This window comes from Podarcis melisellensis (genome assembly GCF_964234715.1).
Source record: "Podarcis melisellensis genome assembly, chromosome: 14".
NCBI classification, from domain to species: domain Eukaryota; kingdom Metazoa; phylum Chordata; class Lepidosauria; order Squamata; family Lacertidae; genus Podarcis; species Podarcis melisellensis.
The window spans coordinates 38,065,824-38,078,476 of NC_138546.1; the positions used below are offsets into that span (position 1 = coordinate 38,065,824).

The window sequence follows — 12,653 nt, forward strand, 5'->3', positions numbered from 1 at the left end:
CAGCGTCTCTGTCTGGGGTAGCATCTTCGTAGCTTGGACTTCGTTTTGCACGAAAAGTGGTTGCTGCTTGTAGTTATTTAATTGCAGTGTTTCATCAGCTGGTGTCCTGAGCAGCAACCTCTGGAAACGAAGGGCTAAAAACCGGTGCTGCTCTCCAAAATTATCTGGTCCCTTTTAACTTCGTATTTCAGGTGGTTGACTAAAATCCCTTATTTTGGCTGCTGGTCCCTTATTTTTGAGGCTGCTGGTCCCTTATTTTCAAATCTGTAAGTTGACAGCTATGGTCATGACTGTCCTCAAAGAATTCTGGGAACTGTTGTCCCCCCCACAGAGCTATAATTTCAAGCACCTGTCAAGTTGGTTGTCCAGGGTCCTGAAACAACAGTCCTGAAACCTTTTTAAAAACTGGTGAGCCAGTAGGAAAATACAAAGCATTATCTTTGTTTTTATTTGAAAATTAAATCTGGCTGAGAGGCTCCCGCCACTGACCTATGAAATGGCGCAGCAGATATTGAAAGGGTTCCTGCTTAGAAGCGTGTTTCGGAAAATGCCATTTTAAAATAACCTCCTAAATCTTCTGCTTTCTCACTGCAGCGTTTATGCTAAACGTGAAAGAAACATATTGCACAGTTACTAACCTGGCGCCGAACGCGCAGTATGAGTTTTGGGTGAAAGCCCTCAACAGAGCCGGGATCGGTTCAGCAAGTGAACGAGCTGTTTACATCACAGGTAAATGCATTTCAGATTTTGAATGGCTTTTGACATTCGCCTTTTCCTGAGTTTTGAACGAAGCAAAGTCTACAGAAGTGGGGCGTGAACCAGCTAAAGTTTGTTGAACGCTGCAAGTTTTTTTAATTTATCTCAAATACTTACATCCCACCAGAGCTGCTTTCAAAGACAAAGCAACACTTTAAAAGCCTTTTTCTAGTAGATAATTTGGCAGGCAATCACACTGTTAACTTTCAAGGATCTGTTCAAGATCCTTTTATGCCAACAGGCCTAAAGGTAAAGGTAATGTTTATATATTTATGTATATTAATAATTATATTATTTATTGGTTTGTTTTTGTTTTTGTTTTTATTATGTATTTTCTGGGGGGTTTTATATTGTGATTTTATGTTGTGAGATCTACAGGTATAGGGCGGGCGGTATACAAATTTCATAAAGAAATAAAAATAAGAAATTCATAGATATTTTTAAAGATTATATCCCGCTTTTTAATCATCTGGGTCTCAAAGCAGCTTACGAAGATAAAAGAAATATACAAAATGTAAAACATCAATTAAACTTCAAGCACTTTAAACCTGAGAAATTTAAAATCTCAAAAATGGAAACAAAAACATGAGGAGAGGAAATTTTAAAACATTAAATAGGAATTCATGGTGCAAAGACCACCTGAAACAATATTGTTTTAACCAGGAGCCTGAACTTTAGCAAGGATGGTGCCTGCCTGATTTCAAGTGGGAGGGAGTTCCAAATGCTTCATCATATTTGCATAAATTGCTAAATACCGCCTTGATATTTTACATGAGATGGTGGAATATAAATACTGCAATGAAATAAAGGAATAAATTACCGTATTTTTCGCTCCATAGGGCGCACCTGGCCATAGGGCGCACCTAGTTTTCAGAGGGGGAAATCAAGGGGGAAAATATGACACACACACCCCCCAGCTCTGGGAGCAGCGGACAGAAGTGCGCAGCCTGTGCGCTTCTTCCAGACCTTCTCCCTGCTTTTGCAGGAGGTGTGGGAATTCCCCATCTTCCACAAAAGCCCACAGGAGCTGCACACCCTTTAAGGAGCGCACGGCTCCTGCGGGCTTTTCTACGAGGAGGGAGAAGGGACTGACGTGGCCCCCAAGAGCGGCACGCTCTTTAAAGGTGCACGGCTCCGGCGGGCTTTTCTACCAGGTGGGGGAATTCCCCCACCTCCTGCAGAAGCCGTGCGCTCTTTAAAGGGTGCATGGCTCCTGCGGGCTTTTCTACGAGGTGGGAGAAGGGACTGATGTGGCCAGTCAGTCCCTTCTCCCTCCTGGGGAAAAGCCCGCAAGAACCGCACGGAGCTCTTGGGGGCTTTCCCCGCCTGCCTCCCCCTGCATTCGCTTCATAAGACGCACACACATTTCCCCTTGCTTTTTAGGAGGGAAAAAGTGCGTCCTATAGAGCGAAAAATACGGTAATGTAAATATTCAGCAGGGGAGGGGGGCAAGAAGAACTGATCATCTGAAAGTCCAACCATTGTGGAGGGGCTGATCTGTTTGTGTGTGTGTGTGTCTTTGATCTTTGTTTTCAAGTTAATCAATGAAAACCTTAATACTGTAATACTTTTAAAAGACAAACCCTCATAGTATACTGTATCTCACAACCAAATGGCACAGGGGAAAAATATTTATCTGCTACTTCTTTTTTTAAAGCTCCTTTGGCACCTGTCCTCAAAAGGAAGGAGATCCAGAGTTGTGAACATGCAGCGCTGGTGCGCTGGGAATCTGGGAACACAAATCCTGTTGACTCCTACACAGCTGAATTGTCCAAGCTGACAGATGGAGAGGACGGGAACATCATTACCGAGTGAGTTGCATAGTATTAGATGCATGCAATGCTCGGGCCATGTTTTTCAAAACACCCAAAGAGCCAAGGGGAAAGAGGGAGGCAGAAAGGGGAAGGTTAGAGTTTTGATCTAAGGGTTAGCAAACTTCATTCCTGATAAGGCCTGGGAGGCTGCATACAAGGCAAGACACTTCTCTACAGCAGGTCTCCTGGGTCATAGCTGTTTCTCTTAAAAAGGCCACGTGCCTTTTTATGGCATTTAGTTGATAATACATACATTACTGTAGGTGCACAGGGATGTGGGTGGCACTGTGGTCTAAACCATTGAGCCTCTTGGGCTTGCCAGTCAGAAGGTCGGCGGTTCGAATCCCCATGACAGTATGAGCTCCTGTTGCTCAGTTCTTGCCAACCTAGCAGTTTGAAAGCATACCAGTGCAACTAGATAAATTGGTACTGCTGCGGCAGGAAGGTACACAGCGTTTTCATGCGCTCTGGCTTCCATCACAGTGCCCCGTTGCACCAGAAGTTGTTTAGTCCTGCTGGCCACACGACCCGGAAAGCTGTCTGTGGACAAATGCCAGCTCCCTCGGCCTGAAAGCAAGATGAGCGCCGCAACCCCATAGTCGCCTTTGACTGGACTTAACGGTCCAGGGGTCCTTTACCTTTACAGTGGTACCTCTGGATGCAAACGGGATCCATTCCGGAGCCCCATTTGCATCCTGGGTAGAACATAACATGTGACTGTGCATGCACGGGTTGCATTTCGCATGCGCGTGACATCATTTTGAGAGTCTGCGCATGCATGAGCGGTGAAACCCAGAAGTAACGCACTCCGTTACTTCCGGGTTGCCACAGAGCGCAACCCGAAAATGCTCAACCCGAGGTATGACTGTACCTTTCTTTTACAGTAGGCACACCTGACCCACACTGAGACCATTGGGCCTTGGGGATTGCAAGGGGTCAAAGACCCATTGCTATTTCTGCAGTAGGGATTCAGTCTCCAACCAAGAGCCACCAATCAGCATGAAAAGGGAGCTTTTAGCCACTCAGACGTCTGTCTTCTCGCTCTTTGTGCTGATTGGAGCTTCTGGTTCCTAGCTTACCTCAGACTGCTGCCTTTGTCCCACCCCCAAGATTTTGATTTTGATCCCAATATCAGAACAGATGTGGAGGGGGTGAGGGAGGACTCTTTCTGCCTCATTTCTCCACTCTTCCTCAGATGCCTTTTGTGCTCCCTTGACAACAGTGATCCGTTAGGTTTCCTTCTGTTTTTCTCTCTCTCCAGGTCCATTGTTGGCATTCCGAATTGTGAAGCACTGATTCAGCTGGAGCCAGGACACAACTACTTGCTCTCTGTGAAAGCCGTCAACATGGGAGGTTCCAGTGAGCAGAGCGAGCCTGTCTCCATCTTAAGCACAGGTATAATAATAATAATAATAATAATAATAATAATAATAATAATAATAATAATTTATTATTTAAACCCTGCCCATCTGGCTGGGTTTCCCCAGCCACTCTGGGCGGCTTCCAACAGAACACTAAAATACAATAACCTATTAAACATTAAAAGCTTCCCTAAACAGGGCTGCCTTCAGATGTCTTCTATAAGTCTGGTAGTTGTTTTTCTCTTTGACATCTGGTGGGAGGGTGTTCCACAGCGCGGGTGCCACTACCAAGGAGGCCCTCTGCCTGGTTCCCTGTAACTTGGCTTCTCGCAGTGAGGGAACCACCAGAAGGCCCTCAGCATTGGACCTCAGTGTCCAGGCAGAACGATGGGGGTGGAGACGCTCCTTCAGGTATACTGGACCGAGGCCGTTTAGGGCTTTAAAGGTCAGCACCAACACTTTGAGTTGTGCTCGGAAACGTACTGGGTAGTAATAACAAGAACAATTCTTCACACCTGTATGGGCAGAATGGCTGCTTACCTAGTCCTGGGAAGGGGTGGGTGGGTTGTGGCCTGGCACGGTAGGCCCCAATTCCAGGGGAGCAACGCTGGGCATGTGTGAATGGGGCCATCATACAGGGGTTGTTTTGCATTTGCAAGGTTCCGCAGTCCCTGCCGGCTACAATATTCCATCCTTTCACAGGCACTTCCTTCACTCTGAATGAGGAGACGGCCCACCCCTTGCTATCTGTGCTAGAAGACGGATTGACAATTGCATGTTGCAAAACTGAGAGTCCCAAATGTGAATGGCCCTTCCGTGAAAACAGCTTTACAAGGTATGGAATCTATAGGCCTGTTTCATAGGCTTTGTTGTTGTAGGCGTTTAGTCGTGTCCCACCCTTCGTGACCCCATGGACCAGAGCACGCCAGGCCCTCCTGTCTTCCACTGCCTCCGGCAGTTTGGTCAAACTCGTGCTGGTAGCCTCGAGAACACTGTCCAACCATCTCATCCTCTGTCCTCCCCTTCTCCTTGTGCCCTCAATCTTTCCCAACATCAGGGTCTTTTCCGGTGAGTCTTCTCTTCTCATGAGGTGGTCAAAGTATTGGAGCCTCAGCTTTAGGATCTGTCCTTCCAGTGAGCACTCAGGGCTGATTTCCTTCAGAATGGCTAGGTTTGATCTTCTTGCAGTCCATGGGACTCTCAAGAGTCTCCTCCAGCACCATAATTCAAAAGCATCAATTCTTCGGCGATCAGCCTTCTTAATGGTCCAGCTCTCACTTCCATACATCACTACTGGGAAAACCATAGCTTTAACTATACGGGGCTTTGTTGGCAAGGTGATGTCTCTGCTTTTTAAGATGCTGTCTAGGTTTGTCATTGCTTTTCTCCCAAGAAGCAGGCGTCTTTTAATTTTGTGGCTGCTGTCACCATCTGCAGTGATCATGGAGCCCAAGAAAGTAAAATCACTCACTGCTGCCATTTCTTCCAATTTTATTTCACCTTTTCTTCTTTGGCAGGGATCTGCACTGAAATATACTCGGAGTCCTGTAGTGATTTCATCCTCTTTATTGCAGCTTGTAAAACAGTGATTCAACTGCCCCCCAAACCTCAGGCTTTTATATACATTATTTACACAATGAGTCCGTCTGATTGGCTGATTGGCTGCTTCCCTCCTGGAGCCTGATTGGTCTTTTCCTGCAGGCCAATCAGTTGTTGCATTCTATGATCTTACCAGTCTAATAGGCTGATTAACTTCCTCCTGGAGCCTGATTGGTCTTTTCCGGCAAGCCAATCAGTTGTTGCATTCTAGGATCCTACTTGCCTATTGTTCTAGGATCCAAGCTTAGTATATAACATGCACCTTTCAAAAATGCCTTCTCAAAGGGTTAATATAATAGTAAAGGATGGTTTTCAAACACACTTTCGGGGCAAGCCAGCCATGAAGTGTGCTCAAATTCCTCTGGAAAAACAGTTATGTCCCTGTTGAGATGGCAGAACTGTATTGAGTCTGTGGCTCATGTGCTTCTGCCTTACACGCTTTATAAAGATTTGAGGAGTGAGCTTTTCACCCCTCTATTATTGTCCATGCCGGGCCTCTCAAACATTGCTACTGAGCCCTATTTTCTAGCAGATCAAGATAATCAGGTGACAGCAAAAACTGCAAAATCTTTAGCAGGGGCAATTAGAATAAGATCTATTTTTTGATTATTGGTGTAAACCTCCAAAATGTATTTTGTATAGTTAAGTTTTTACCTCTATCTCCAGTACATTTTATTTTATTGCTATGGCTAGTGGCTGATGCAAAGATTCTTCCGATCTGTGCTCAAGTGCAGTAAAAATAGGGAAAAAATTCAATAGGAAATGTCTGCCTCCTCTCTCAGACATTGGGACTGGTGGGGTAGAAATCAGGGAGTGTGAATGAAAAGTAGGTAGAGTCAGAGCACGTGAGAGGTCTGGAGCCAACACATTCTGGTTTTTCTGACAGGACAGTTTACACTGAGGGAAATTTGGATTCCCTCAGCCATTTTGTCACATTTCACTATGCACGCCATTTATGTTGTGAATAAATTTCCTCTCCCCTCTGGCGTTCCTCTGGGGTTCCATAAAACATGGGGGAATCCTGTAATTTTAGCAGCGTTTGTGCATGCTGGTCTGATGTTGCCTGTGAGCCCCGTTTGCCCCTCATCTCGGCTTCCAGACAGCCCAAAATGCAAAAAGAAAAGGACGAGCGTCGCTGGATTCCATCACAACTCTGTGCTCTTAATCGCACAGCTGTGAGGGTTTTAAAGTCATCCTAATTACACGATGCGGTCCTTGTAGCAATCTCTTGCTTTTTTGCACATTAATAGATTCTACAGGAAGCAGGCAAGTGTCTTCCCTCCCACTTAATTCCAAAAGTTGCTGTGATTGCCACGGCAACGCTAGCTTATACGCAAACTGATATGCAGATATCCACCCCCCCAAAAAAGATTCCTCCTTACAACACACAGCTGAGAATTCTGGGTGATGTTTACCAGAGAGTAAATGAATGTGTTCCACTTAAAACAAGTAGAAAGAGGGGTCAGCCTAGACCTCTATCCTGTTTGGCTGCTATCTCTATAAGAGAACCCCATTAAACACTAGGCGGTATTGAAGGTTAGTCCTACTCAGAGTAGACCCAGTGAAGTTAATAAGCATGTCTAACTTAGGTTCATTAATTTCAGAGGGTCTGTTCTGAGTAGGGCCAAGGTCACTTTCATACCATACATTTAAAGCACTATGGTACCACAGAGTTATAATTTCAGAGTGGCTGAACAGTCAATTGCTCTTCACAGGGAGCTCTGGAAATTGCAGTTCTGTGAGGGGAAAACTGGGTCTCCAAACAACTCTCAGCACACTTAACAAACTACAGCTCCCATAATCCTTTGGGGGAAGCCATGACTGTTTGAAGCGGCATGATACTGCTTTAATTATATGCCGTGAATGTGGCCTTAAGCGGGACTTAGTTCTGGGTAAGCATGCCTAGAATTGCACTGTAAGATTTCTTGTTATGCTAAAAATGGCAATGTATTAAGTTTTGTATATATATAATTCTCTTAATTTCTTTTTACGTTATGCGGATAAATTATAATCTTTGTGATGGAGTTTTGTGCACTGCTAATCAGGTGCCTTATTGATCTAAGTCCTGTATTTGCTATGACAATAAACTGCAACAGACGGAGGCCGCAATCGTATGCTTACATACTTGGGAGAGAGCCCCTTTAAACGCAGCAGGACTAATTTTTATTATTATTATTATTACCGCATTTTTCGCCCTATAGGACGCACCGGCCCATAGGATGCACCTAGTTTTTTGGGCGGAAATCAAAGGAAAAAAAATTATTTCCCCCCCCCCAGGTTTGCGCAGCCATCCCCAAGCTAGAAGAGGGAGACGGAGTGCTCCGTCTCCCTCTTCTGCCTTCAGGGACAGCCTCTCTAGCCTCCGTGGGGCAGCAGCTTGCCCTGCTGTCCCCGGGGCTTGTGGGGCTGGCGATAGGGAGAAGCAAGCTTGCTTCTCCCCATTGCCAGCCTCCAAACCAGGTCGGGGAATAGTGGGCTGGCGGCACTTCGCCTCCCCGCTGTCCCCCGAGCTTGTGGGGCTGCCCGATATCTGCACCAATCGGGATGCAGGCTTGCGGATAGCTTCCTGAAGCCTGGAGAGCGAGAGCGGTCCATACACACCGACCCCTCTCGCTCTCCAGGCTTCAGCGAAAGCCTGCATTCGCCCCATAGGACGCACACACATTTTTGGAGGGGAAAAGGTGCGTCCTATAGGGCGAAAAATACAGTATTAATTTATTTAATCATTTTTTCAATACAAGCAGCAAACACAAAAAACACATACAACAAAAACCACAATAACATTAATAACACAATTTAACAATTCAGATTTGAGTACTGATATACAGTGGTGCCTCGCAAGACGAAATTAATTCGTTCCACAAGTTCTTTCGTCTTACGAGTCTTTGTCCCCCCTGCCTGCCTTCCCGGGGCGATTTAAAAGCCTCCGGATGGCTTTTGAAGGCAGGCGGGGGGGAGCAAAGACTTTTGCCCCCCGCCCGCCTTCAGAAGAGGTCCTGGACCTCTTCCGAAGGCGGGCGGGGGGCAAAAGTCTTTGCCCCCCCCCGCCTGCCTTCAAAAGCCATCCGGGATAGTGGGAAGCGCTTCCCTGCTATCCCGGACTGCTTTTAAAATGCTGGCATTGGGGAGGAAAACCTTTCGCCCCCGCCGGCCTTCCTGGACCTCTTCTGAAGTCCGGGGGGGGGGGGAAGGCTTTGCTCCCCACCGCCAGCATTTAAAAGTGGTCCCCGGAGATTTCCCTATGGGCTTTCGTCTTGCGAAGCAAGCCCATAGGGAAAATCGTCTAGCGAAGCGCCTCCAAAACGGAAAAACCCTTTCGTCTAGCGGGTTTTTCGTCTTGCGAGGCGTTCGTCTTGCGGGGCACCACTGTACCTATAACTACACCTTTTTAACAATATTTCCCCACCTCTCCTCCCCCTACTTCCCACCACTTTCCGCCTTATCGCTCAAGTATTCCTTCCAGATTTCTTCATATTTATCCATTCTTAATTTCCGTCGATATGCAATTCATTTGTATGTAACTAGTCTGTCCATATTGTCAATCCATGTGCTCAATGGGATCTTTTTGCGGCTCTTCCAATTCATCAAAACAAGTTTTTTTGCTTCTAATGTGGCACGGTACATCCATTTATTTATTTATTGACCCCTTGCAACAGGATTAATCTTCCAACAAGAATGCACACGAATTGCACTTTTTGCCTTCACCGCTATGATATTGTAGTCCCGTGTCCTCAGATTGTTGCAAATAGGCTCCCCACCAAAAGTCATCACATGTATCATTCAACGCAGCATTGTCCAAACAGCACCATTTTGCATTCTCTGTTCCAGAGGTAACAGTTAAAATGTAGCACAATTTCCAACCAAGGATTCCTCATTCCTGGGCTTGTGAGCCTCATCGTTGTGATTACTACGGAACAGGCATGCCACCGGGCAAATGGGCGCTGAGGAACTTTAAGCCACTGATTTTCTAGCAAACAAAATTGGTCTATAAACATGGTAGTAGTCAGGGTCACGTTGAATCAGATCTATGCTCCCTCATAAATCCAGTGGTCTTGTGATAAGGTTCAAGAGCCGTCAACAGGGCACATGGTGTTCTCCTGGTGCCAGTAAAGACTCTGAGAGCTCATCCATTCACTTGGGGTGAGGTGGTGAGAGCGGTTGCCCTTTCCTCCCTTGAAAAGTACATGGAGTTGAAGGAGGAAGTTGGAACGGTGCCACTCTTTCCCACTTCCTCTTTCAGCTCTATGTGTTTTTCAGGCTCAGGTTAACCCACCTGTACCTGACTCTTACCCTGAACCCTTGGAAAAGCAAAGTGTGTGTCCATGCACTTCCTTCCTTCCTTCCTTCCTTCCTTCCTTCCTTCCTTCCTTCCTTCCTTCCTTCCTTCTGTCTGTCTTGGGGAGGGAACCAATCCATGGAGGGAGGAGGGGTGTGACCAGAAATGGTGGTGCTCACAACACACCTTCAAATAGCCAAATATACTCCCCAAAGATTGGGAACCCATGTCACAGATGTTGGCTACCTTCAGATATTCTCTATAGCAAGGGAATATACAGTATTTCCCACATTTCCTTTTGCCAGATCCATCGCTATCTTGGGAAACCCAATACCGTTCCAAGGCAAACATTACTGGGAGGTGGACGTCAATGAAAATACAGAATACCGTGTTGGTGTGGCTTTTGAAAATGTTTCTCGAGACAGCTATCTGGGCACAAGCCACGCCTCCTGGTGTATGAGGCACACAGTCAACTCTTCCAGGTACAAACACTTCCAAGCCATAGGTAAAAGGTAAAGGTAAAGGACTCCTGGACCGTAAAGTCCAATCAAAGGCGACTATGGGGTTGTGGTGCTCATCTTGCTTCAGGCCGAGGGAGCCAGCGTTTGTCCACAGACAGCTTTCCAGGTCATGTGGCCAGCAGGACTAAACTACTTCTGGCGCAACGGGACACTATGACAAGTGTCAGAGCACACGGAAACACCATTTACCTTCCTGCTGCAGTGGTACCTATTTATCTACTTGAACTGGTGTGCTTTCGAACTGCTAGGTGGGCAGGAGCTGGGACAGAGCAACGGGAGCTCAATCCGTTGTGGGGATTCGAACCACCGACCTTCTGAGTGGCAAGCCCGAGAGGCTCAGTGGTTTAGACTACAGCAATCATAGCGTTGGAAGGGACCCCATGGATCATCTAGTCCAACCCCTTGCAATGCAGGAATATGCACCCATACAGGGTTCAGACCCATAACCCTGGCACTTTCAGCACCGCAAACATCTGGTGCAACTGCCCAGTCATAAACCATCTTGCTTTCAATACCATCTGTACCTGCAAAAGCTAAGAGATGGATGCGCTGCTGAATTTTCAATATATTCATGTTCCCATACCTTCCTGCTGAAAGTCTTGTCACTTTTTATATCACAAAAGTTCTGGTTAATTTTTCTTCCTTCTGCACTTTTTTTTTTAAAAAAACATAGAACATTTATAAAGCACTTGCTCAAACAAACAAACAAACAAACAAACCAGGCAGAGGGCCTTCTTGGTAGTGGTGTCTGCCCTGTGGAACACTCTCCCATCAGATGTCAAGGAAATAAACAACTATTTGATTTTTAGAAGACATCTGAAGGCAGCCCTGTTTAGGGAAGTTTTTAATGTATGATGTTTTATCGTGTTTTTAATATTCTGTTGGGAGCTGCCCAAAGTGGCTGGGGAAACCCAGCCAGATGGACGGGGTATAAATTATTATTATTATTATTATTATTATTATTATTATTATTATTATTTGCACTAACAGTGCATTTGTGCACCACCAGGTGGCAAAAATGAAATAACAGTGGAGAAGCATAGCAAAACAGCTAATAGAACTGGAATGATGTCCAGTAAAAATCTACCGCTCATGCACTATTGTCACATCAATGACACTTTGCAGAACACAGTCCCTACCAAAAACCCAAAACTCAGTCTGCTCTAAGAGCTTCTAATTGCATGCATTTTCTTTCTCTCTTGCACAGACATACCTACGAGTTTCTGAACAATGGGATGACTCCAGAAATTACGATTACTGTCCCTCCCCGGAGGATTGGACTTCTGCTTGATTACGACAAAGGGAGCCTGTCGTTTTTTAACACGGATATTATGCAACACCTCTACACCTTCCACAACCACTTTCATGACTTTGTGTGTCCTTGTTTTGCTCTAGAGGAGCCCGGCACACTCCGGATTCTGAATGGCGTTGCGATGCCCACCTACACGATTTCGTGATTCGGGGGCAGCTGTTTGGCATGCACGCAATGCCTGACTCTTGCATAACTCTATTAAAACCTACAGCTTCTCAGTGTCACAACCATACTCTCTCCTTTAAAACACCACCTGCTTTATTCTTTTTAAAAACACACACACATTTATATCCCACTTTTCTTTGAAAGCAAAGCAGTTTTCATAGAAAATTTTAAGCAAAGCTCCCACAGCAGATTACACAGCTGCAAAATGACAGAAAAAATGACAGAAAATAATAACTTGAAAGATATGTTAACTTTTACTTACATTATAAGCTTGTTGTACTGTGTGTCTTTGGGTCATGATGAGCTTTCAGTGGTCCTTATTGCTGCAGCTTCCACGGAACATCTGCAAAGAGCAATTACGATTCCATGTAAGCGTCATTTGGATAAAGCTTTCTTTCTTTCTTTCTTTCTTTCTTTCTTTCTTTCTTTCTTTCTTTCTTTCTTTCTTTCTTTCTTTCTTCGCCATCTCTGCACCAGCTTTCTAAATAAGCAGTTTGGGAGGCAAGTCAAAGCTTGTGATATTTCTTGTGAATATCGATAGTGCGAGGCAGGAGGCACTGAGCCACCTGCAGTAAAAACTGAAGAAATAAAATAAAACCCAGATGCTTCTGTGTGTACTCTTTAAAGATGCTCCCTCACAACTTAGGATCCAGTTGCATTCTGCAGGGGTGAGAAATCTGTGGCTCGCCAGAGGCTGTTGGACTCCAACTCCCATAAGCCCCAGGCAGCATAGCAACTGGTCAGAGATCATGGGATTTGGAGTACTGGCAACACTTGGAGGGCCACAGGTTGCCCAGCCTATTATAGAGCATGTTCTTTAAGCACCCCAAAGCTCCTCTAAGGAGTATT

At 45.6% G+C, this 12,653-nt stretch overlaps 1 protein-coding gene across 3 annotated transcripts in view; it reads left to right on the plus strand.

The window, feature by feature from the left end:
• FSD2 (fibronectin type III and SPRY domain containing 2) overlaps window positions 1-12,407 on the plus strand; it is a 29,142-nt gene extending 16,735 nt beyond the window's left edge. For all 3 annotated transcript variants that reach the window (XM_081888554.1, XM_081888555.1, XM_081888553.1), the window contains 6 exons: window positions 595-729; window positions 2,414-2,567; window positions 3,832-3,965; window positions 4,634-4,766; window positions 10,112-10,288; window positions 11,535-12,407. In XM_081888554.1, coding sequence (XP_081744680.1) covers window positions 595-729; window positions 2,414-2,567; window positions 3,832-3,965; window positions 4,634-4,766; window positions 10,112-10,288; window positions 11,535-11,784 — 983 coding nt within the window. In that variant the 3' untranslated portion in view covers window positions 11,785-12,407. The remainder of the gene's footprint in view (window positions 1-594; window positions 730-2,413; window positions 2,568-3,831; window positions 3,966-4,633; window positions 4,767-10,111; window positions 10,289-11,534) is intronic.
• The last annotated feature ends 246 nt before the right edge of the window (window positions 12,408-12,653 follow it).